The 22,303-nt window shown below is 44.8% G+C and overlaps 2 protein-coding genes across 5 annotated transcripts in view; one reads left to right on the top strand and one right to left on the bottom strand.

Annotated features, from left to right (window-relative positions):
- LOC142801983 (putative sodium-coupled neutral amino acid transporter 11) overlaps positions 1–5,670 on the bottom strand; it is a 49,531-nt gene extending 43,861 nt beyond the window's left edge. For 2 of the 3 annotated variants that reach the window (XM_075887569.1, XM_075887571.1), the window contains exon 1: positions 5,312–5,670. In XM_075887569.1, the coding sequence (XP_075743684.1) occupies positions 5,312–5,362 (51 nt within the window). In that variant the 5' untranslated portion in view covers positions 5,363–5,670. The remainder of the gene's footprint in view (positions 1–5,311) is intronic. The other variant, XM_075887570.1, reaches the window with a different exon arrangement.
- The window catches only part of LOC119178614 (MOB kinase activator 4), a 32,825-nt gene continuing 16,024 nt past the window's right edge, over positions 5,503–22,303 (top strand). Inside the window, exons 1-7 of one of the 2 annotated variants that reach the window (XM_037429827.2) lie at positions 5,503–5,656; positions 5,961–6,104; positions 6,472–6,534; positions 6,607–6,707; positions 7,134–7,185; positions 9,818–9,984; positions 16,272–16,383. In XM_037429827.2, the coding sequence (XP_037285724.2) occupies positions 5,654–5,656; positions 5,961–6,104; positions 6,472–6,534; positions 6,607–6,707; positions 7,134–7,185; positions 9,818–9,984; positions 16,272–16,383 (642 nt within the window). In that variant the 5' untranslated portion in view covers positions 5,503–5,653. Of the gene's footprint in view, positions 5,657–5,960; positions 6,105–6,471; positions 6,535–6,606; positions 6,708–7,133; positions 7,186–9,817; positions 9,985–16,271; positions 16,384–22,303 lie in introns of those variants that run through there. The other variant, XM_075887572.1, reaches the window with a different exon arrangement.

Raw genomic sequence — 22,303 nt, 5'->3', positions numbered from 1 at the left:
AACCTCGACGTCTGGCGTTTCTGGAAATCTAAATGGAACTTAAATTGGAAATCGTGTAAGTGAGACTATATTTCTTACTCCTACATCTGCAAGCGCGATTCTTTCTATTTTTAATTCCCTAAAAAACAAGTCAGCTGCTAGAGAGGATGGAATCAAAGCTCAACCTATTAAAGCAGTTGCTCACATAATATGTGGTTCACTGGAACATAACTGCAACTGTATACTTGCTACTGGAGTTTTTTCCTCAAAAAATGAAGATAGCTCGTGTTGCAGTGATTTTTAAAGGTGGTAATTACAATTACCTAAGCAACTATAGACAAATTTCGGTACTGCCATTGTTCTCGAAAATAGCTGAGCGCATTATATATAAGCGTTTTAATAGTTTCCTGCTGGATAAAAGTATTATTTCGGATAATCAATATGGCTTCCAGAAGAATAAGTCAACTGAAATGGCATTACTAAAAATCAAGAATACAATAATAAATAACATCGAAGAAAAAAAAACTTACTACCGGTATATTCTTAGATTTTCGTAAAGCCTTCGATTCTATAAAACATGAAATATTACTTGACAAGCTCCAAGTGTATGGCACTCGTGGGACAGCATTAGAACTTATGAATAGTTACCTAGGATCTCGACTGCAGTACACTTCTTTGCAAGATCACAGTTCAGGAAAAAGCGTAATTAAATATGGGGTACCACAGGGTTCAATATTGCCCCCCCCCCCCTCCAATTACTGTTTATCATTTATATCAATGATATAGTAAACATTCCACTAACAGGTGAAATGGTAATATACACGTATTACACAAATGTATTCTTTTCTGGTACTTACTTTCAGAAACCAAAAATTACAGCAAATTCTCGGATGAGCGAACTACACCAACGGCTACAATAAAATCAGCTTGACTTAAACGCGAAGAAAACGAAATTTACTGTTTTTGTTCTAAGAATAAAAAACTAAGCTATCTTGTGAAGCTTTTTCACAATGGATTGCAACGAGAACATGTGGCAAGTCATTCTTCTTTAGGTGTTGCATTTCAGAAAAACCCAAGCTAAACTGAGCACATAAATAAAGTTCGAACTAAGGTTGAACGATCAGTTGGCTTACTACAACAACTTCGATGCTATGTGCCTCTTAAGCTGGTCAGACAACTATACTTTTCTCTTGTACATTCTCATCTTAGCTATGGCTTATTAGTATGGGGGAGCGGAAACAAAACCGACATTTAGAAGCTGGCAGTGCTACAACGTCGATCTGTTCGTTTGCTAAACTTTTCAAACGAATACATAGGTCTTCCAAACTATTGGCGCGCTACAGTATTCTTAACATTAGAAACTCTCACAGAGCAAAAATCTGCATTCGACTATTTAAAGAACTCTCTACAAACTTTGAGGCTGTTTCAAACCGGTACCTCAGTCGAGACACAGGATACAGTTTACGCCGCACACCTATGGTAACTAAAAAACCCAGGACAAACTATGGCATGCAAACCATCGAGTATGAAACTATGTGTTTATGCAATATGTATCCTCCCGTTGTTGAAGTAGCCAGAAATTTTAAAACGATTCAAGAATTTAAACATTTAATAATGAACATGTTTCTTGAGTAGGATGCGGATGTGTTGAACAATTTTTCATGTAACTTTCACTATACAAATAATAATAATATTCGGCGATTGCATCGTATTGTTATTAAAAGTTACTGTTATTAGTAAAACTAATTACCACTATTGGTGTTTTCATGTTTTTATTGCATTAGTGCATATATTCTTACTATGATTATATCATTACTTTATGTTCATTACTGTCGTTACGTTATTATTATAATTGGTGATTATATGCTTACTATAATGTCTTTATGTCCTTCTTGATTCAGAAATTTCAAAGTGTAATTGTTGTTCTCAAATCCGTTGCTTCTGCTGCCCCAATGTGGTAGGGCCTGGTCAGGAGGTTATGATCCTCTTTTTGCCTTACCACTCGGGCAAACCATGTATACGTGTTATGCAAAAAAAAGGAATAAATAAAGGCGAACCTGGTTGTTACGATGTATCATTCCGACCATAAGTTAGTTTGTTACATCAGATATTCGTTGTAACAGTGCAGATATAGACATTGACACTAATTAAAATGGTGTTCGTGCTCGCACGAACATGTGATACGAAGACAAATTATTTTAGGCTTTCAATAACCTAATAAACTATCGATCGAAGACAAATTATTTTAGGCTTTCAATAACCTAATAAACTATCGATCCGATTGCAACCCTTTTCTTTGCGGCATTTTGAAGAGACCGAAAGTTGTGAAGATGAAATGACGACAGAGGAATGCTCGTTGCACAGAAATGGCATACTTTCACATTTAATTGAATCTAATGATGCGACCGGATTTTAAAACAAATTTAATTTGCCAAAACCACATCTAAAAGGAAAAGTGGTTGGGATACAGATTTCAATAATTGTTTTGCCTAGCTCTATTTTGAGTTCCGAGCCTTTCGAGAAAGGCAAGCACTTCCTCGTTATCTAATATCACGGCAGCACTGATGTTTTTCATTATATAGTAAGTCTTCCTGAAATAAAAAGCGACCAACCAAAATTCGTACTTAGTTCTCTATAACCGATAATCCATCATAGTATTGTTCGTTGTAACGACGTTCAGCTTTGATTGGATGTGCACTCTCGGCTGAGCGAGCATGTGTTGGTCCTCGCCTTGCGCTTACAACACCGAAATGAATGTGTACGCCTAATATCCCGATTTTAAACCGACATAGCGGCCGCAGCGTTATTCTTGCGCGGCTACCGCGGTGCACCCGTGCCGTATATTGATTGATTTGATTGATTTCTGGGGTTTAACGTCCCAAAACCACCATACGATTATAAGAGACGCCATAGTGGAGGGCTCCGGAAATTTCCACCACCTGGGGTTTTTTTACGTGCACCCAAATCTGAGCACACGGGCCTACAACATTTCCGCCTCCATCGGAAATGCAGCCGCCGCAGCCGGGATTCCATCCCGCGACCTGCGGGTCAGCAGCCGAGCACCTTAGCCACTAGACCACCGCGGCGGGGCGCGCAGCGGTCTAATCACGTGCTATTTTTTTCGTATTTCGCGGGCTTTCTTTATTGACAGGAAATAATTAGCACGCAATTGGTACGTTCTTTACAGTAGAACAGACAGATGTTTCAACATGCGCACATCTGCCTCATTGGCGTTTTGTGAAGTAGGCGAGTACTTTTTTGCAAATATGACTGTTACTATGTAATTAATTGTAATTGACGAAAAAGTTAGTAGCTGCTACTACAGTACACTGGGAACAATATGTATTAGCTTTGCATCGCGCAACGCCATTCCTTTTTCTTTTTAATCGTGCGCGTGATAATTCGGACGCCCTGTAATGGTTAAACTGCCTTCACACGTACGGTACATGAGCTCATTGCAATAATTAAACAATTGTGAATAGCATCTCGCTAGATATATGTATACGTCGCAGAGTATATACGTTTCGTAAGTGCGTTAGCTTTAGAAAATTACACTCGAACGAAAACTATTTGCTACATACATAATTCTCTTCAAGGATACAAGTTAACTATCTTCTGGAGAGGCGCGCCTCCCGCGACATTCCAAAGAGAGTATAAAGATCCAAAAGAGAGTTGATGCGAATCTTGAAATATAGTTATACATATGACAAGCCATGACTCCCAAAATACAGCAACAGCTACACTTTTTTTTCTTATTTTATAGTAACACGCATAGACCGTTTTATCGTGGCCGGGATCATGCCGTTCGGTTGTATTCACCGATATGGAGACCTGAATGATAACTCTGCATTTGCGTAAGGCTGCGTCTAATTGATTATATCAGCGAATATTTTTTCCGCTATGGGTACGAAAATGTAGTTACGTTGCATTTCTTAATGGCTGACCTTTACAGTGGACAGGGCTATAAATATGCGCACGGCAGCACTCGACGTTCTTAAAAATAATAATTGTTTGCCTGCCTAAATTGGGACAACATATTTCCGCGGCTATTTTGACTGAATTATAAAATTATATCTCAGAAGTCATCAGTGCTGCATCTGCGCAACGATCACGGTATGATTCTCCTGGAATCATCTCGATTTCATAATAAATGCGTATGACTTATAAACTCTCTGCCTCCAACAAAACTGCTTGTCTTCTATAATCATGTAAAACTAATACTTTGCACATTCAAACAACGAAACAATGGACAAGAATTTCATTACAAATTTCGAACATAAAGTGTTCTTGCCTTGCACGCGCGGTAACATGCTAAAGTGTTGCGAAGCACGTCAAATATTCAGGCGCACGGACCAACTGCATCATTTAGAACCTAGCCGCCGCCTCGTCCTCTCGGCCTGCGAGCGCGCTCGCTAAACCCGGGACGCCGCATTTCTGTTTTGGCCGCCCAGTTAGCGTCCGACGCGCAAGGTTCGAGTTACGTTCTGCGCGTCGCCGGCAAAACGACAACTGTTTCTCGAGTCTTAGCGGTCCGTATCAAGTTCGACAACTTTGATCCGCCGATCGCGAGCTGCGGACTTGGCGAGCCGCCAAAGCGCGCCGCGAGATCGAAACCAGCGCCCGCAACAAGCATCGGCGGCTGCAGAGCTAATTACCCACAGTTCCCGAAGAGCGCGCCCGCTCTAGTGGCGGCGTTTCGGCACCTTAAGACCCCCTTCCATCGAATGTCTTCGAGATAAGAGTTGCGACCGCCGAAAGCCCACGCGCCCTAATCATTTACAGCACCTCGTTTCCTTCAGCTGATTTGATGCACTGCAGAGAGTTAGGCCGGACCGGTTTTCGCCGGACTGCATACAACTAATGAGCGTCGTACGCTCTCGAGTAACCGTTACGACGACCTTTCTGGGCGCGTGTCTTTTAATTCCAGCAGTGAGAAAGGCCACAAACGACGCTGCATCCCACTGTACGAAGGCGACATATGCACGATGCAAAAAATGTCGAAGGTCGCCCGCGGGTCCTCTTTTATTTGGCCACCGGACGCATCGATCAATACATCTGTGGGAAAGCGACGGACGACGTCGCATGTCTGCGCGGCACAACGCGCAAAATCCCGCACGATCGTTACGAGAGCGCGATTTTGATGGAGATATACGTCCGTACGAGAGCGCCGAGGGCACTTGGCCAAAGAGCAAAATGTTCAACTGCACTTGTTGCAATGCCGCGGGGCGCGCACAGCTGACCGTGCGGCTGTCACGGGCAGGTCCGCGTTTTGCTCTGCCACAAATCCGCCCGGCCCGCTTTTTTTTTTTTTTGTAATTTCTCTCTCACTCACCTTGACTGATTCTCGCCTATCGAGGATGTAGGTGCTCTCTGTGCTTGCCATGGCTAGTGGACTGCGTCGCTACGCTGACAGGCGGTCCGTTGCAGTGAATGAGTTTTTCAAGCCAGGCTGCTTGCCGCAGCGCGATCCATATGCGGCGCTCGTCGCTCTGCAAGTACAGCACCGCCAGTCGCTACGAGTTGAAAGTGCTTCTCCTCGCGACGCTAGCAACCTACGCTAAACGTGTGACACGTTTCGTCGTGCAGTTCTGGCTTCAGCGGTGCGTGCGAGGCATCTTGTAACCCGTATAAACCACCGCTCGTTCGGATATCTTGTCGGCTGCTAGAGCAACAGATGGTGCGTATATAGCTTTCTCAGCATCCCGCTTGGGAGCGCTAGGGTGTAATAAACAATGATATGAGAATAGCATGGCTAAGCGCGGTTCTAGCAATAAACGTTCCTTAAGATAATGCGCAGTTTTATCGCAGTTTCACTTGATACTTATAAGTGAATAGAACCTTTCTGGCTTAGATAACGTTTAATAAATAATATAAACCGCGGTTATTTCTCTATACTGCGGCGATTGGCAATTCAAGTACGAAAAACTACACAGCTGTGAGCGCACTCTACTCATATATACGCTATCAACTCTGCTCTTCAGGCGGCGCAACGAGCGCAAGGAAAAGACGCAGCGAAGACGAAACAAGCTAACGCACGCACAAACGCTGGTTGGAAATACGGCAACATGAAGATGGCTGACAGTGCGGGTGTTCTTCGGCGGAATCGACCGGGAACAAAAGCCGAGGTGACAGTTTTTGTCTCTGTAACCCCGCTTCGGCCCGTTACCGGCACTTAGAGTGTTCAATCGGTTCATTATTGGTTGTTTATTCGTTGCCTCGCGTTTACGTCAGCGGGGCCCGATCGAAGGCCTAGCATGATCAATGTTCTACCTCCGATACCCTTCTCGACAGACGTTCCGACCAAACTGATGGTCTGACGCATCTTTCTGTTTGATGGGCAGCTCCGTAATCGCCGTCTCGCCGAATGTTGAAGCTAGTTGGAGCGTTCCAATCGCTACCGGGCTGTCGAGCTAACTGTTGGTTCTGCAAACTTTGATTGCGTTTCCCGTGACCTAGACTTCACTTTCTGCTTGTTCATTTCTCGTTGACCAGAATTTTTCAAGCTGGCCCGATGAGCCGTTTGACGAAATGGACAGCACGCTCGCCGTTCAGCAGGTATGTAACGTGCTGGTCATGTTGTGACGGTTTCGAGTGGCCGTGCGGTGACATGTTCTTCCGGTGAAACAGTTCATCCAGCAGGCGATCCGCAAAGACCCGACGAATGTCGATGAAATATTGACGCCTCCCGATGGCCAGGACGAGGGAGTGTGGAAGTACGAACATCTAAGGTGCGTACTCGCGTATTGTGGTTGGATGTGGCGGGGCCTCGAGGGAGTTCGCCAATAGGGGTGCTTTGCTTTCGCAATCGCTTTGAGATGTCACCAGTGCGAATGAATGTAAAGCCAGCGCCTTGGTACGCACGCTACTCAAAAATAGCGTCCGCACCTAAGGCCTTGTTTACCAGTTGTAAGACTTTGTCATTTCATTACTTCAGGAGTCTTACCTGAAAGAATGAAATTACTGCCTTGATTATATAGGTTACACACTGTATGGCCGTAATCGGTAGCTTCGTCACGCACTGAACTGTGTATTTGACAATCTTTGACTGGCATACAGCAGCAAGAAGCGACTGCTAATCGAATTTATCGTCATGTGTACATTCCTGAACAACCGTCACCCATGTGTAAGCCTGTTGTGTGATGTTATCTTTACAGGCAGTTCTGCATGGAGCTAAATGGTCTTGCAGTCAGGCTGCAGGTATGTGAGGTTTGTAGTTGCTTTTAAATGGCTTATCTAATTGCATGCATACCACTACTAACACCTTGTGGCTTCTATCAGTACTGTCTTTGCATGACTTGACATTTCAACTGCAATGAACATGTCCACAACAAAATCACCGATGAATGCCTCGTGATTACTTTGACGAGGCTTGCAGTTATTGAAAGTGCAGTGACAGTAGCGCAGGTGATGCACTACGTTCTGTGGACATGTTGACAATTCAAGCTTGGTCCTGGTTTGTCAATCATGTATCAGAACCAGTTGTTTAGTTTGGTGTTTCCTCAATAAAATATTAGGTATCTTTGTTTGCATCATTCGTTATATAGTGTGGCAGATTAGTTCATGTTCTTCTGATGAAAAATGTCTACTGCGGGAGCTTGTTTAATATTTTTGATAAACAACACCTATAATGTCATACATACTGTAAAACATTGTAGAACAAATAAATGCCCAACGGACCTGCAGGTCGCGGGACCTAATCCTGGCTGCGGTTGGTGCATTTTCGACTGAGGTGAAAATGCTGTAGGCCCATGTGCTCTGACATTGGTGCACCCTAAAGAACCCCAGGTGGTCAAAATTTCCGGAGCCCTCCACTACGGCATCTCTCATAATCATATGGTGGTTTTGGGACATTAAGTGCGACAGATCAATTAATCTTACTCGTGAGCATACAGTTCTTAAAAGCTTTTGGAGTAATAGTGCAGCTTACTGTACCATTGTTTGTCTTGCGTTACATTAACGAATTGCTATTCAATGTGCTTGTATATTTTTTTTGCTTTACGGGGCAAGATTAGTTATCTTCCACTCATTGAAAATTCATTAAGTGGAAGGCATGAAACATGCTGTTCTGATTTAGGGTGAACAGAAGACATGGTCATATGCAGTACTTCTACACGCAGCCGTGGTCTTCATTGGCCACTGCTGGCAAAACCTCTGCATCAGATGTGGCTTTGCACTGCTTTGTTATGGCTATGACTGCAATACTGAGCATTAGGTGCAATCTCAATTACAGGCAATTTCCCGGCATTTGGTATTGCAGGCTGCAGCATCTGATTTAGTGCCCCAGTGATTCGAATTCAAATAAGTGTAGATTGTACTTTGTACCACCTGGTATTTGACCTGCTCTAATGTCCATGCTTCCGTGTCTTGTAGTCACCGTCAAAACGTAATTTACTGATCAGCAAGTAAATCATGGCTAGTAGAATTTCTGTGCAGTGTTTGTTAGCTTGTTCTATGGTTTTATAAATTATTTGTTAGCTTGTTTTATAGTTTTATAAGTTATTTGTATATTTCAGTGAATATTAAGTGCTATTTGTGAGATAGTTTCAGTCTATCGGTGTCCTACCGTTTCGGGGCCTCTGTTATGACCAAGCCTATTGCGCGAGATTTGGAAGTTCATGAAATGACCACTGAGCAAGTTGCCAAAAAAGTTAGAGTGATCTCAAAACAGTCTGTTGCTTGTTGATTTTATCTGCTGTATCATGTTCGCTGCTGCTTTGTGTGCGAATCTAGGGGTACATGCGCATCTAAAAAAAAAGTGTGCTCTAGTGACAAAATAAAAAAAAAAAAAGCTGCTTGCTTATTTTCCTGCCCTTCTCATATTGTGTCTGCATGGCTTTTCTGAATAATTAACATTTGCAGGTTTTCCAGGCGTGGTTGCACATTTTAATAAGCTACATTCTTCTATCATTTCATTTCGAACCGCAGTGGGCAGTTTAGGCATTATAGTAATTTCTGTAGCTTCAGGCAGCTTCGCTTGCCACTGTAGCACTGTTGCCCTCCACCACTTCATCTTAGTGGCTATAGGATCCCATGACTGAGCAGGAGAGTGCAGCTTCACTTCTTGGCCACTGTGGCTTAATTTAAAGGAGTTGAAGCGCTAAACCAGACATGGGCCTAGATTGAAGGGGTGGTTAATTTTTGAAAATACTTTTGTTTTAGCAACTCATAAGAAAGCATGGCACAACATTGAACGCAGCATTGTGGTGGAAAAGTAAAACATAGTAGATAAATAAGAGGCCATCTTTTCTCGTCTTATGTGTACCAACACCACAGAGCTGCAGATTTGTGTATCCTGTTCTCATTAAAAAGACTATTTAGTGCATCGTGGCAGTGGGAATTGAACTCTGTACTTGCTTTGTTGGAGGTGCACACTCTGAAATACTTGACTACCCCTGCCACACCTCAGTGAAATGTATTTGCAGTGATATTGTGCCAGTGGTGTGCCTCACACCGGTATTGCGGCCTCGGCACTTGAAATCGCAGAGTTTGATTCTTTAATTGGGGAGACTAGTGGCCGTGTATTTTAGTTTCTAAGTACCAGTCACTGGTTCACAGCTGCATTGCTAAGGGGTGACATGCAAGTCTCTCTTCTGTGCATGAATTCAGGTGCTTGTTCTAAGAACACTTCAGGGGTTTATAGTGATTCACGGGAGTACCCCACTACGGTATGCTTCGTAACTGAGTTTTCATTTCGATACTTATACCCAAGAATTAAGATTTTTTTTTATTTGTGGAAAACTATTTGTCTAGCAATGGAAACATCTGTGTACATTGTGTTTGGATGCACGTCACTGTTGGCCTTGATAAACTTCTCACTGGCCCTGCTCCTTACTTGCAGGCTGAATGCAACGCAGATAGCTGCACCCAAATGACGGCCACGGAACAGTGGATATTTCTTTGCGCTGCCCACAAGACACCCAAGGAGTGTCCAGCCATTGACTACACGCGACACACCCTTGATGGAGCTGCATGTCTCCTGAACAGCAACAAGTACTTTCCAAGCCGGTACGAGACCAGTTGAAGTAATGTGTGGTAACTCTTACGAGACGGGAATGTTTACTGAATACTTTCAAGCCGAGACATCATTCTTCAAGGGCATTGGTGTCCTTAGTTTTGTAATCATAGGTGCTTTATCAAAAGAGGAAGTGAAGGTCAATATTCTACTTCTAAATTTCGTGCTCAAACCTTGGACGCTGGTATGTCTGTGTGGGGTTGTGGACTTCAAATTATATTTTCATATTTTGTCCAGTCTTGATAGAAGTTTCCAAAAGTACCAGTATTAAATGTTTGGCTGTCTTGGAGTATAGTTCCTATCAATGAAAGGTGACGCATGCTCAAGAAGGCACCCCGGAAAAAATTGTCATTAATGTGAAATGGTGCGGGACATATTTCATGGAAACCGTGGTGTGTGCACGTGTGTTTCAAGTAAGAGAAAAAAAAAGAAAACTGGCACAAATAAAAATCAGGCTAATCATAACAATTTAAATCAGTCACTTGATACCTTCAATACGTTTTTAAAAATTAATATCAATTTTTTTAAATTTTTATGGTATAAATTAAAATCATTTTTGTAATTTTTTATAGTATACATTAAAATCAATATTATAATGTTTTAGTAAAATTAAAATCAATTTTATAAATATTTATTGTACAAATTGCAGCTTGAAACTGCAGTGTAAACTGCAGCTTAAAAATCTATGATGGTCAAGTTGGAGAACTTGACCATCATTGACTATTCAAGCTGCAAAGTTCAAGCACCCTTCATTAGAGTTTTTCTTTGCAAGGGGGGTGTTTGCTGTTATATAAAAAAAAAAAGATTGAGGTTGTCAGTTTTTGGAAACTAACTTGCAATCTGGACATTCCACATCCAGTAAAATTTCGATACAATGAATCTCGAGGGACTGCTAAAAAGTCACAGTTTCGCCACATGGGCGAAGCAATGAATGAGATAGCAACATCTTGGAGTGTAACGCTGAGAACGGCAAGCATATCGAAATGTGCAGCGCGCTGCTCACGCACAAATGGTGCGCGAAAACAACATACACAGGACGAGAGCTAGCTAGCTACGTTTACAGCTTGACACTTGACACGCTGTTTAAATAAAAACGATGCACGAAACTTGATCGCAGGTACTGATATGAGTGCGAACTAACAGGTGTTTCAGTTGTTACTTCGCTGTGTTTGAAAAGCGCACTCTTTTCGCAAATGGGGCCTGTCCAGCGAGCGGATGGATCTTTGTGCGAACGGCAACTAAACGCAATCGTTCGGATGAAATCCGAAGGCGGGAGATTCTCTCCCACCACAGGATAAGTGCACGGATGAGGCCCCTTTCCTCCATGGAACAAAGCACGCGTGGGAGATGATCACTCATCAGCGCATCGCGTCGAGCTAGGGGCAGAGTTTTACGCTGAGCCCGTTCTTCGCTCCATCTTGCTGGTAATGCTGAAAACACGCTATTTCCCCCAAAATAAAGATGACAGCGCTAAGTGGTAGATATAAATAGCTTGCCGTTTCAGCGTTGAAGTGCTCCTTCGTGGCTCAGTGGCAAACGCTGCGCGCTCAGGAACGAAAGCTTGGGCCTTCGTTTCCGCGCGCTGTATGTCTTTTTCTGGATTATTTTTTTCTTGCGTCTTCATATATATAGTTACCTATACATATACGGTGAATGATGGCTGCAACGACGCCGGTGGCAAATCCAGCCGAGAGTGTCCATGTACTGTGTAGACCACTTATAGCGTGAACGTGTAGAGTACGATCTTTTTCTACTCCCGTCTACCCTCCCATATAACCCCATGTATACATATACCACTTACTGTGCTGTCCGTCAAGACGAGAGACCGGTTATAATGCAGTTGCCAGAAATTGGGACAATTGCGGTAGCGAGTGCGCTGCTGAAAGGAGACGCGCTAGGTGCGCTGCTGGGGAGCGAATGACGCGGTCGTTACAGAGAAGGAGGGGACACGGAGTGAACGAACAAAGGAGGGCGGAGGGAAGAAAAAAGACTGCAGGACACTGCGCGGGCTCGTCAAGTAAGGGAGGAGGACGGTTGCCTCGGTCACCGATAAGCCTTTGCACCGGCGCCGATGCGACTACAGCGTACTACGTCGCTAGCGTGGCTTCGGCCGCGCACCGCTCAACGTGGCACGTGCGATTCTGTCCTTATAAACTGCATGCACTTAACAATTTCTTGGACCCGCCACAGTGGTCTAGTGGCTAAGGTACTCGGCTGCTGACTCGCAGGTCGCGGGATCGAATCCCGGCTGTGGCGGCCCTATTTCCAATGGAGGCTGAAATGTTGTAGGCCGGTGTGCTCAGATTTGGGTGCACGTTAAAGAACCCCAGGTGGCTGAAATTTCTGGAGCCCTCCACTATGGCGTCTCTCATAATCATATGGTGGTTTTGGGACGTTAAACCCCACAAATCAATCAAGTAACAATTTCTTGACAGGAAAGACGTCATCATTATCGAGCTTGCAACAAATATCGCATTTGCTTCCTTGTCCGTGAATTGGGAACCTTTTACGCTTTTATAACGTGAGCTTTTACTTTTGCTGCCAGTGCGCTGTCTTATGTAAGCTTGGCGAGTTGTCGTCGTTGCTGATCTCCCGGCCGCGAACGCGAACTTCGTATCATGCACGCTGTTCTTGGTGCACTGCTAGTGCGATCTTCTTGACGCCAAATCTTCATGTTTCGGACAAACTTTCCGTGACAATATACCAAACGGCAAGCTAGGCCTAATCGACGTTGGTTGCGCTTCAATCGATAGCGTTTGCATAAATATAAGTTGCAACTTGGTACCGAATCAACGAAACTTTTTGCGGTGGCCACACTAGACAGGAAGGGATGCTTATCGTTCATAAAAATGAGAGCGGCACCTGTAGCAGTCAAATAGTGGTTCGTGATTCGATTGCGATGTCCTAAATTGGGTACGCCCGTGAAATTGAATAGTTGGCATCTTTCAATGTGTCAAATTCTGGACGTGATTCGAAATAGTTTCTGCGTAATGCACATAATCGAGGCGTTCTGGTATTCGGCGAATTTCTGCGATGGTGCTTTCAGGTATTAGACATCCCCCCCCCCCCCTTTCGCATTCAATTCATTGGCAACACGTGTCATTGGACGTTATATTTTTTTGACATTCAGAAATTGAAATGTGAGCAAGCACGCATCGCATATTCCAATTGTTGGACACACCAAGCTGCATGCTGAACACGTTTTGCGCAAGTGCGACCCTTAGAAAAGGTTGTTTTGGTTATAGTGTGGTACCGTTTATAGTGCAGATAATCGCGACTCCCGTGACTTACAATAAGCAGTCTATATATTACAGTATATGCTATCGTAATAAAAGAATTTGTGCAAAATCATACGTAAATGCAACCATGTAAGTTTCCTACCTGTGCTAGGTACACATCCGCAGTCGCGTTATGCTTTAAAGGAGCACTGACATCAAATTTACTCATGCCAAGATTTTGGGATGAATAACTATCACTTTTATTGATTTATATCACTGGTATCTAGCACTATTCAAAACTGACGGCGATCGCTCCATTTTTAGCGCTGGGAGCACCAGCAGTGGCGCTACCTCGCGGTCTCTTCCAGATCACGTTACAGCTGACCACTTCACAGAAAAGAGTGACGTCAGGCTCAGCTACTCCGCAAACATTTCGTATGCTAAGCGGACACATTCAGTTGTGCTTTGTCGCCTGCATTGCTGTCGTCGCTGTACAAAGTGTCGACTCGGGTTCAGTACGATAGTCTGGAGCTTGGAATCCCCACTATTCGCGATGTCGCGAATTATTTTTGCTTCGATCGTCCTTTTGCAGAGCAGTGATTCCGAAATGGACGCCGTTGCAACCAGCACTGCACAGGTGCTTGAGGATGCACGCTTCAGTTATGTTCGCTCGTGTGTCTCAGTTAGCTATATTGGCGTGTTTTGGCGTGCAAAGAATTGAGGTATACGCAGAAGGGTCAATGCACTATAGCTATCGTGTATGAGCATCAGCGGAGCAATAGAATAAGTTTTCTGCTTGCCAGGTTCTTTTCTGCACCTCCAGATGGCCCCACCTATCTAGCCTCTCGCAGTTAACGTGGTATTACCACTTTTGCGTGGACGCAAAGTCTACAGGTGAACTAAAATTCAGCGATACCTGCGTGTTACTTGTTAACGATGATATCTGACTATACGCTGTCCCACTTTTGACAGCTTGTGGTCGTGTTGATGTGTAACACATACGTGATAAGAAAAGACACCCTCATTGCACTTTTTTCGTGCTTCAAACTAGACGACTCCAACTCACCTGCAACCCACATTGATTCACCGACATGCTGACCGACAAGCACCTGTTTAATCATGCTCTTTCGCCATTCTCTTAAAGGTGTTTTTTAGCTTGATAATTTCACGAAATCATTAAAACCGGTGCAACGAAGATCAGATGCAACGAGCAAGTGTGTTTCTGCACTTCGGCACCAGGATAAGAACACTCGGATCGTACACGTCATTGCTACTAGGGCATCGTCACTCAGGATGGTATTTGTGGAATGTATCACACCGAACACGTAGCACTAGTGTCGATGTCGCAGGGCAGTCTATTTCTCGTTTTTTCTCCTTAGCTTTTTTACGCTGTTTGACATCGAATTAAAGTAACTTCCACGCGACGGATGCCGTTCAAGTTTGTCCAAGAAGACCAATGCATACCAAGCGATTGAATGATGGGCACATCACGATCTTAAAATTTGATGTCAGTGCTCCTTTAATAAACGTGAAGAACAAAAACAAGTAGGAAACACTGCGAAACAAGCTGACGTTTATTTGTGGAAGTGTGCGATACTTGCCTGAAGGGTGCAGCTCGACTGCAGCAAGACGAACTTACAATGACAAACTTCAAAATGCGCGTCCTTCCAACGCACTTTGAGGCAGAAATGTTAGATACTGAATTTTCAAATTGGTTTGCATGCGCTGTTTCAGTGTAATTTTTGCTGTCATTGTCGTCATCGCCGTTTCCTTATTCCAACAAATGGCGGCTTAGCCGACAATATTATCATTCGTCGGCCAAGCCGACATGCATACTTCGTCGTCACACTGTGTGTAGTGTTGAAACGTTAGTGAAGAATGCATGGTTGATGATTGGTGACTTCATACCATAGGTCACTTGCCTCACATTTTCCGCTGTCGCTGCATTCCTTTTGTGCTGCTTGCGGAGCTCATAGTGAACGTGCAACCACAAATCCAAAGGCGAGAAAACGGCTGTGTAACGAGTGTGCAGGCAGAGCTGCCCAACGGAACAAAGGCAACACAGCGAAGCCTGATGCAAAAAACAAGTGCATGAAATGGTGATGGCGATGAGGCTGTTGCACATTTAAATAGGGTATAGAGAAATACACGGATGTTTTGATGATAGTGATCGTGTCGTGGGTGCAGCAGGGCATTGATTTCACAGCCAAGTAACTTTTTAAAATCGCTATTCATTATTTTGAAGTGGTGCAGAGATATAAGGGCAGTAAACTTCCATGTGTTATTGTGAAAAATTTGGCTTTTTGACATTCATAGTAAAATAATTTTGCACTAATCCAATGGAAATTTGGAGGGGAATTTTCGAAAAAAATTTTTAATCTGAAAAAAATAATATTCATCTGAGGTTTGCTATAATAAAATTTTACAGTATGTCCTGTGTATCTTGTTTAATTTTCGGCAGAGGGGGGCTGAAACACTTTTTCAACATCATAAGAAAATGTTACGTTACTAATAGACAATGCTGATGTGAACCTGAAGGACAAATGGTTACTTCAATGGGGTAATGCATCTGTGATGCTCTTTGGCTTGTCCCTTAATCACTCTTGCGAAGTTCGAAGGTCTCTGCTTTTTATTTTTTTCTGCCCTGTCTGGTTGTCCTGCGAATTACATCTCAGAGTTCTTACTCCTGTTGTATTTTATTGTAAGAATGGCGCATGCAATGTTTATCTTTCTTGGCACAAACATATCACTTAACAGTTTAGCTATAAACTGAGGGAGTGGTGGAGGGCTATGTGAAGTATGTTTCGCTCCATTCTGTGAAAGCTTTCACGGTTCTTCAAAGCCAGAAAGTTAGAGAAACGGTGCTGTATTTTTTTTTTTTAAAGGGATCGCTCTATATATAGTGTGTCACTAGGTTTCAAGGAAAAGGTGTTTTGAAGTGCTTTTGAATTGTTTGGCTGTGTGTTTGGGCTTACATGTGCATGTTCCATTGAAAGACACAAACTTGTGAGAGACTGCTGCCCACAATTTGTCATGCGGTATTGTTACTTTGTTTTTTGCAGAGTTAGCATCAAGGAATCCTCGGTAGCGAAGCTAGGTTCTGTGTGCCGAAGAGTGTACCGGATATTTTCTCATGCGTACTACCATCATAGAACCACTTTCGATGAATTTGAGGTAGGCATACATCTTTTCTTTTTCTGGTTTTTCTCTCCACGAGATGCAGGCAACGGGCTTCATTTAACATGCAAGTTACCGAAATTAGGAATTTAGTAATGAGTAATGGTGCAAATAGTCTTGTGATTAGGGATATAGTAATGTGTAATGGTTGCAAATAGTCTGGTTTTGAAGATAATTGTTAATGCAAAATAGCTTGATGGCAGTGCAGTGACAATCTGTCAGTGTTCTGAAAGCATGCCCCGCATCTCAGTGTGCTGGCTTGCATAAATGAAGTTCTAAGAAATCATTAGCACTGTATAAATGCACTTGTGTGCGAACAGTGCACTCTCAGAGGCATTCTGTTCTGCCTGACGAGGTATAGGAGGAGGAAAGAACTTTATTCAGAGTCCGGCGAGTAGATGGGGTGGGTGATTGGCCCCGCCTAGGTTACGGCCAGGAGTCCTTGAATCCTGGCGGCTTCCTCGTCCCGCTGGACGGCCCACGTTTGGTCTTAGAGGACGGAACTGAGCATTGCGGCTTCCCAGCGCGCGCGAAGGCTGTCAGCAGAGGCCGCGTACTTGTTATGAGTACTAATCCCTCTACATTCCCATAACATATGCTCCAGAGTGGCTCTGGAGTCACAACGCTTGCACCTGTCCGTTTTGTATAAATCAGGATATATAATGTGCGATAGTGCAAGATTTGGATATGTCCTAGTTTGTAACTACCGCCATTTGACAGACTGTCTTTTTGTTAATTTTGGGTGAGGGGGCGGGAATATGCCCCTCTGTAATCTATGTTTTGTAATTTCATTGTATCTGGTCATTCTGTCTTCCCACTCCCACTCGTCTGCCATGCCGTAATCACCGGAGGAGGCTGGGGCGGCACTTGAGAGGGCAGCTCGGTCGGTGAGCCCTCGAGCTGCGTCATGTACAGCCCCGTTGTTGCTGTCCCCCGCGATGTCATGAGCAGGTGTCCATATAATATATGTATTTCTGGGGCTTGTTCGGCACCCTCCTTTGAGAATACGTAGTGCCGCCGGGGAGATGCGGCTGTTGACAAAGTTTCTCACTGCCGTTTGAGAGTCACTGACTATCACGGTTGCGTTTGTCTGGGCTACAGCGAGCGCTATGGCTACCTCTTCCGCTGTCTCGGTACTTGTGGTCCGTATGGTTGCGCATGTCGTACAGCGTTTGTTGCTATCGATTACGGCTGCGGTAAACCCCCGTTTGCGCTTGTATCGAGCAGCGTCTACGAAAACTGCGTCCTTGTCATTACCGAACTTTTTTTGTATTTGTTTTGCTCTTGTCTCTCGTCTGGCTTTATTGTGTTCGGGGTGCATGTTTTTTGGCAAGGGTGGTATCATCATTGTTTCCATGGTCTCTTTTGGAATGTCCACCTTATCGCCGTGTTGTGTGTGATGCGTTATGCCTAGTCGCTCTAGAATATGTCTTCCTGCTCATGTCTTAGAGAGACGTTCATATTGCGCCGAATGCTGCGCCTCAATAAGCTCATCTATTGTATTGTGCAGGCCTAGCTGTAACAGTTTGTCGGTGCTTGTGCTAATCGGTAGCCTTATAGCTAGTTTGAATATTTTTCGAATGAGGCAGTCTAGCTTGATCTTTCCTGCGACTTGCCATTTTAAGTATGGCGCTACGTATACTATTCTGCTTATCACGAATGCCTGTATCGACCTTATCGTGTTTTCCTCCCTCATGCCACTGTGCTTAGTTGCTATCCTTTTTACGAGTCTCATTATTTGGGCTACAGTTGCATCCAGTCTCCGGAGGATTTCTCCATTGTTGCCCTTGGCTTCGATGAGCAGACCCAGTACCCTGATCCTGTCGACTATGGGTATGGTTCTTCCATCGGCTGTTCTCAACTGTATTTCTTCTCTATGAGCGAGATCTTGCAGGTAGTTGCCTGGTTTGCGACCTCTATGAGTAGGTCTGTACAGCAACAGCTCCGATTTTTCCGCAGAGCAGGCTAGCCCAGTACCTTCCAGATACCGCTCGACCGTTTCGACTGCTGTTTGAAGCGTTTCTTCTATTTCGCCATCACTACCACTTCTCACCCATAGGGTGATCTCGTGTGATTCAGTCGTATGATAGTATGTATGATAGTATCGTATGATAGTATGATTCAGTCCTTCGATTGCTTGGAGTTTGGTTGGCAGTCCAATTAGAGCCAGATTGAATAACATAGGTGATAATACCGAGCCTTGCGGCGTACGTGCACTGGCCATATCAATTTCCTCCGAAACTAGGTCCCCTATCATAATCTTTGCCTTCCTTCCCGTCAGGAAATTACGCACGTAATTGTACGTCCGTTGTCCCAGATCTAGATCGTTTACCCTTTTTAGCACCGTTGCATGGGTTACATTATCAAAGGCCTTCTTGAGGTCTAACCCTAGAATGGCCTTTGTCGCTGTTCCCGGATTATCTATAATCTGATGTTTTAACTGTAGCATTGCGTCTTGCATTGAGAGGTTCCTCCTGAACCCTATCATTGTGGGTGGAAGCGCATCCCGGTCCTCGAGATAGGTAGTTATCCTCTCCAGAATCACGTGCTCCATGAGTTTCCCCACGCAAGATGTGAGAGATATGGGTCTCAAGTCCGCAATCTGCACTCGCTTGCCTGGCTTGGGTATTAACACGATTTTTGCCGTCTTCTATAGTTGCGGAATCTGTCCTGCCTTCCATGATTTGTTAATGAATTCAGTTACCTTAGTTATGGGCTCGTCATCCAAATTGCGTAGCGTTTTGTTAGTTATGCCATCTGGTCCAGGTGCTGCTCTAGTATTGAGTTTTTGCAAGACGGCCCTCACTTCTGCTTCCCCGATCTCGTTGCGTAAATCATCATTTGCCAGCCCTGTGTAATCAGGGTGTGTAACGGGAAGCGCTTGAGATATTTTTCTTGATTTCATTCAGGAAATCCTGCTCTGTACCTTGATATCTTTGTATTAACCGATTAATATTGTGCCTTTCTGCCAACTTTTTTCTGTCCGGGTTCAACAAATGTCTAAGGATGGTCCACATTTTCGCCATTCCTATCTGGTTGTCCATGCCATTGCACTTCTCCTCCCACTGTTGTCTGCACAGCTGCTGGGCGTATTGCTCTATATCCCTGTTCAATTTAGCTATCCTTCTACGAAGTGTCCGGTTGTGCCTTTGGTTTTTCCACCTCCGTTGTAAACCTTCCTTAGCTTCCCACATGTGGAGAAGCTTATTGTCTACATACTCTAGTTGCGCCTCCAGTGGCACCGTTTGCGTAGCGGCCTCCACGTCTCGTTTTAACTTTTCGGTCCATTCCTCAATACTCTGTATCATTTCGTCGGGCTCCTCTCTGATGTTCCGGAACTTGTCCCAATCGACAAGTTTAAGTTGTCTGCCTTTTGCCTTCCGTGGCCCTGCCCTCACCGTTATTTCAAGTATAAAATGATCGCTTCCCAAGTCATGTTGCGTAATGGTCCATTGCGTATCCAGTATATTTTTGGTGAACGTCAAATCTGGCGTGGTGTCCGCGCAAACGCTTGTACCTGTTCTTGTAGGAATGGATGGATCGGTCACGAGCGTCAGGCCCTCCTCCTGTGCGTCCAACCACAAGTTCCTGCCTTTCTGGGTTTCGATCCTGTATCCTCATGCACTGTGTGGGACGTTGAAATCTCTTCCAATCACTAGCGCCCGGTTGCCCGTTATAGCGAGGGTTTTTCGAAACAGCCTGCGAAATTAGTGCTTTCTGCATTTAGGACTGCTGTAAATATTCAATACAAAAAGATTGTCCTCTGTTTTTCGCGTGGGTATGAGTTCGAGGAGAATGTGATTTATTGCCTTAATTTCTGTGTCATGTTGCACCACCGCGTGATTTCGCTTAACCAACGTTGCTAATACCTTTGTCTCCCCATCAGCACTGCCGAATGACTTATATCCCGACAATTTGGCCAGCCCGTGCGTTTCTTGCACCATTATAACATACGGAGTGCTGGCGTCTTTAAGATTTGGTTGCAAAATGTATCATTTTCGATTATATCCTTGACAATTCCATTGCCAAATCGTGTAGCTATTTTGTCTGTCCATGGCGGCATTACAGGCTCTATAATCCCTCGGTGGGCACTGTTGGGACTCCGGGTCCTGCCGGTCTCGTTTTCGGTAGCTGGCCCCGTCGCAGGATCCATCGTCCAACAATTCAGCGAGAAGAAGCGCCCGAACGAACAACAGAGATTTATTTACATGTGGAGAAGTGGTCAACTGACCCAAAGAGAGAAGAGTGAGTGTGATACAAAACGTCTTCGGCATTTTATAGCGCCACGTTGTTGACACTGGGCGCCTTGTCCGCATCGTCAGCCAATACGGTGTCCCTGGCACCTCGGCCACGAGGGAGGGGGAAACACCTCTCACAACACAGGGAGTGGCACAATCCAACACGATGTCCATATATGGTCCCGGCGCCCCAAAATGTTACCAAACATGGTCACGAACGCACAGCAGACCCCGGAGCTCTCCCAGCGAGAGGAGGAGCCCGAATGGGGAGGTGGGGGTGGACGCCACCGTCGGTCAAGAACCGGTTCTCCCCCAAACTCGTCCTGCCCGGTTCCCCAGGGCCGGTCGTAACAGTCTCTCGCGCGGGGGGGTGAAGATCTCGATGGGCTGAGGTTTGCAGCCACTGTCCGGAGAGATCAGCGCCGGCAGTCGGTTTGGTGACGACCGTCTTTGATGAAGTAGAGGGCAACACCTGCTTCATTGTGGGCTCAACAGACATCACATACGCACATGAAAACACAACTACTCAGTCGGTGAGCGCCGGACAATTCCGCCAAACTCCACCAGGCAATTTTCCCCTTTAACTGATATTAAAGGAAATACACATTTTATTCAAAATGTTACTCACACTTTAAGGTGACACAAAACAACAACACTGGAAGCACACCGAACCCGAAACCCTGGATAGCCGTGTCTTCAACGTTTTCAAACAAGTACACCTAAAAGAGTAAAAAAAACAATCACTAGCTCTTGTCTAGGTCAGGAAAAAAAAATGCCAGAGTTCTCGAGACATCCTCTCGCGTCAGGGGCATCGACTTAAGCCATCAGCGTTGCCATGGAGTACACCCTTTTTGTAGTGTATTTCAAACGTATATTGTTGCAAAACGAGGCTCCAACGCAGCAGGCGGCCGTTCTTAGAGGACATGGTCTGTAGCCAGGTGAGAGGACAGTGGTCCACTTCCACAATGAACTTGCTTCCGGCAATATAACAAGCCAGTTTCTGGACTGCCCAAACCAAGCACGCACATTCCTTTTCGCTAGCGCTGTAAACCTGCTCGCGAAGGGTGAGTTTCCGGCTAACATAGAGGACGGGATGCTCTTGATCCCCCTCATCCCTTTGACTAAGAACTGCCCCCATGCCTCTATCACTAGCGTCGCATTGGACTATGAAAGGCCTCGAGTAGTCCGGTGAACTAAGCAAAGGTTGGCGCGACAAGGCCGCTTTCAAAACGCGGAAAGCCTTTTCTTTCTCCTCATCCCAGTCGACCATTTGGGGCTCGGTCTTGCGCAACGCGTCAGTAAGAGTGCTGGCAATGTCGGAATATCTAGGGATGTACTTACGATAGTAACCAGCTATTCCAAGAAAAGCCCGAATATCGGTTTTCGTTCGGGGCTGGGGAAAGTCTCGAATAGCTGCCACTTTCATTTCAGAGGGACGGCGATGCCCTCGACCGATAACATGCCCGAGATAGAGTACCTCTGCTTGTGCTAGCTGACACTTGGGCGCCTTTACCGTTAAACCTGCTTCGCGTAGGCGTGTCAGTACTGCTCTCAAATGCGCCAAGTGTTCTGGCCAGGACGAGGAAAATACGGCGACGTCGTCCAAGTAAGGCAATGCGAAGTCCTCTTGACCCCGCAAAACCTTATCCATTAAGTTTGAAAAACAGTAAGGCGCGTTC

The sequence above is a fragment of the Rhipicephalus microplus genome, chromosome 1 (assembly GCF_043290135.1).
Source record: "Rhipicephalus microplus isolate Deutch F79 chromosome 1, USDA_Rmic, whole genome shotgun sequence".
In the NCBI taxonomy this organism is placed as follows: Eukaryota; Metazoa; Arthropoda; class Arachnida; order Ixodida; family Ixodidae; genus Rhipicephalus; species Rhipicephalus microplus.
Note: the sequence above shows the minus strand (reverse complement) of the source record. Positions and strands in the feature narration are given on the sequence as shown.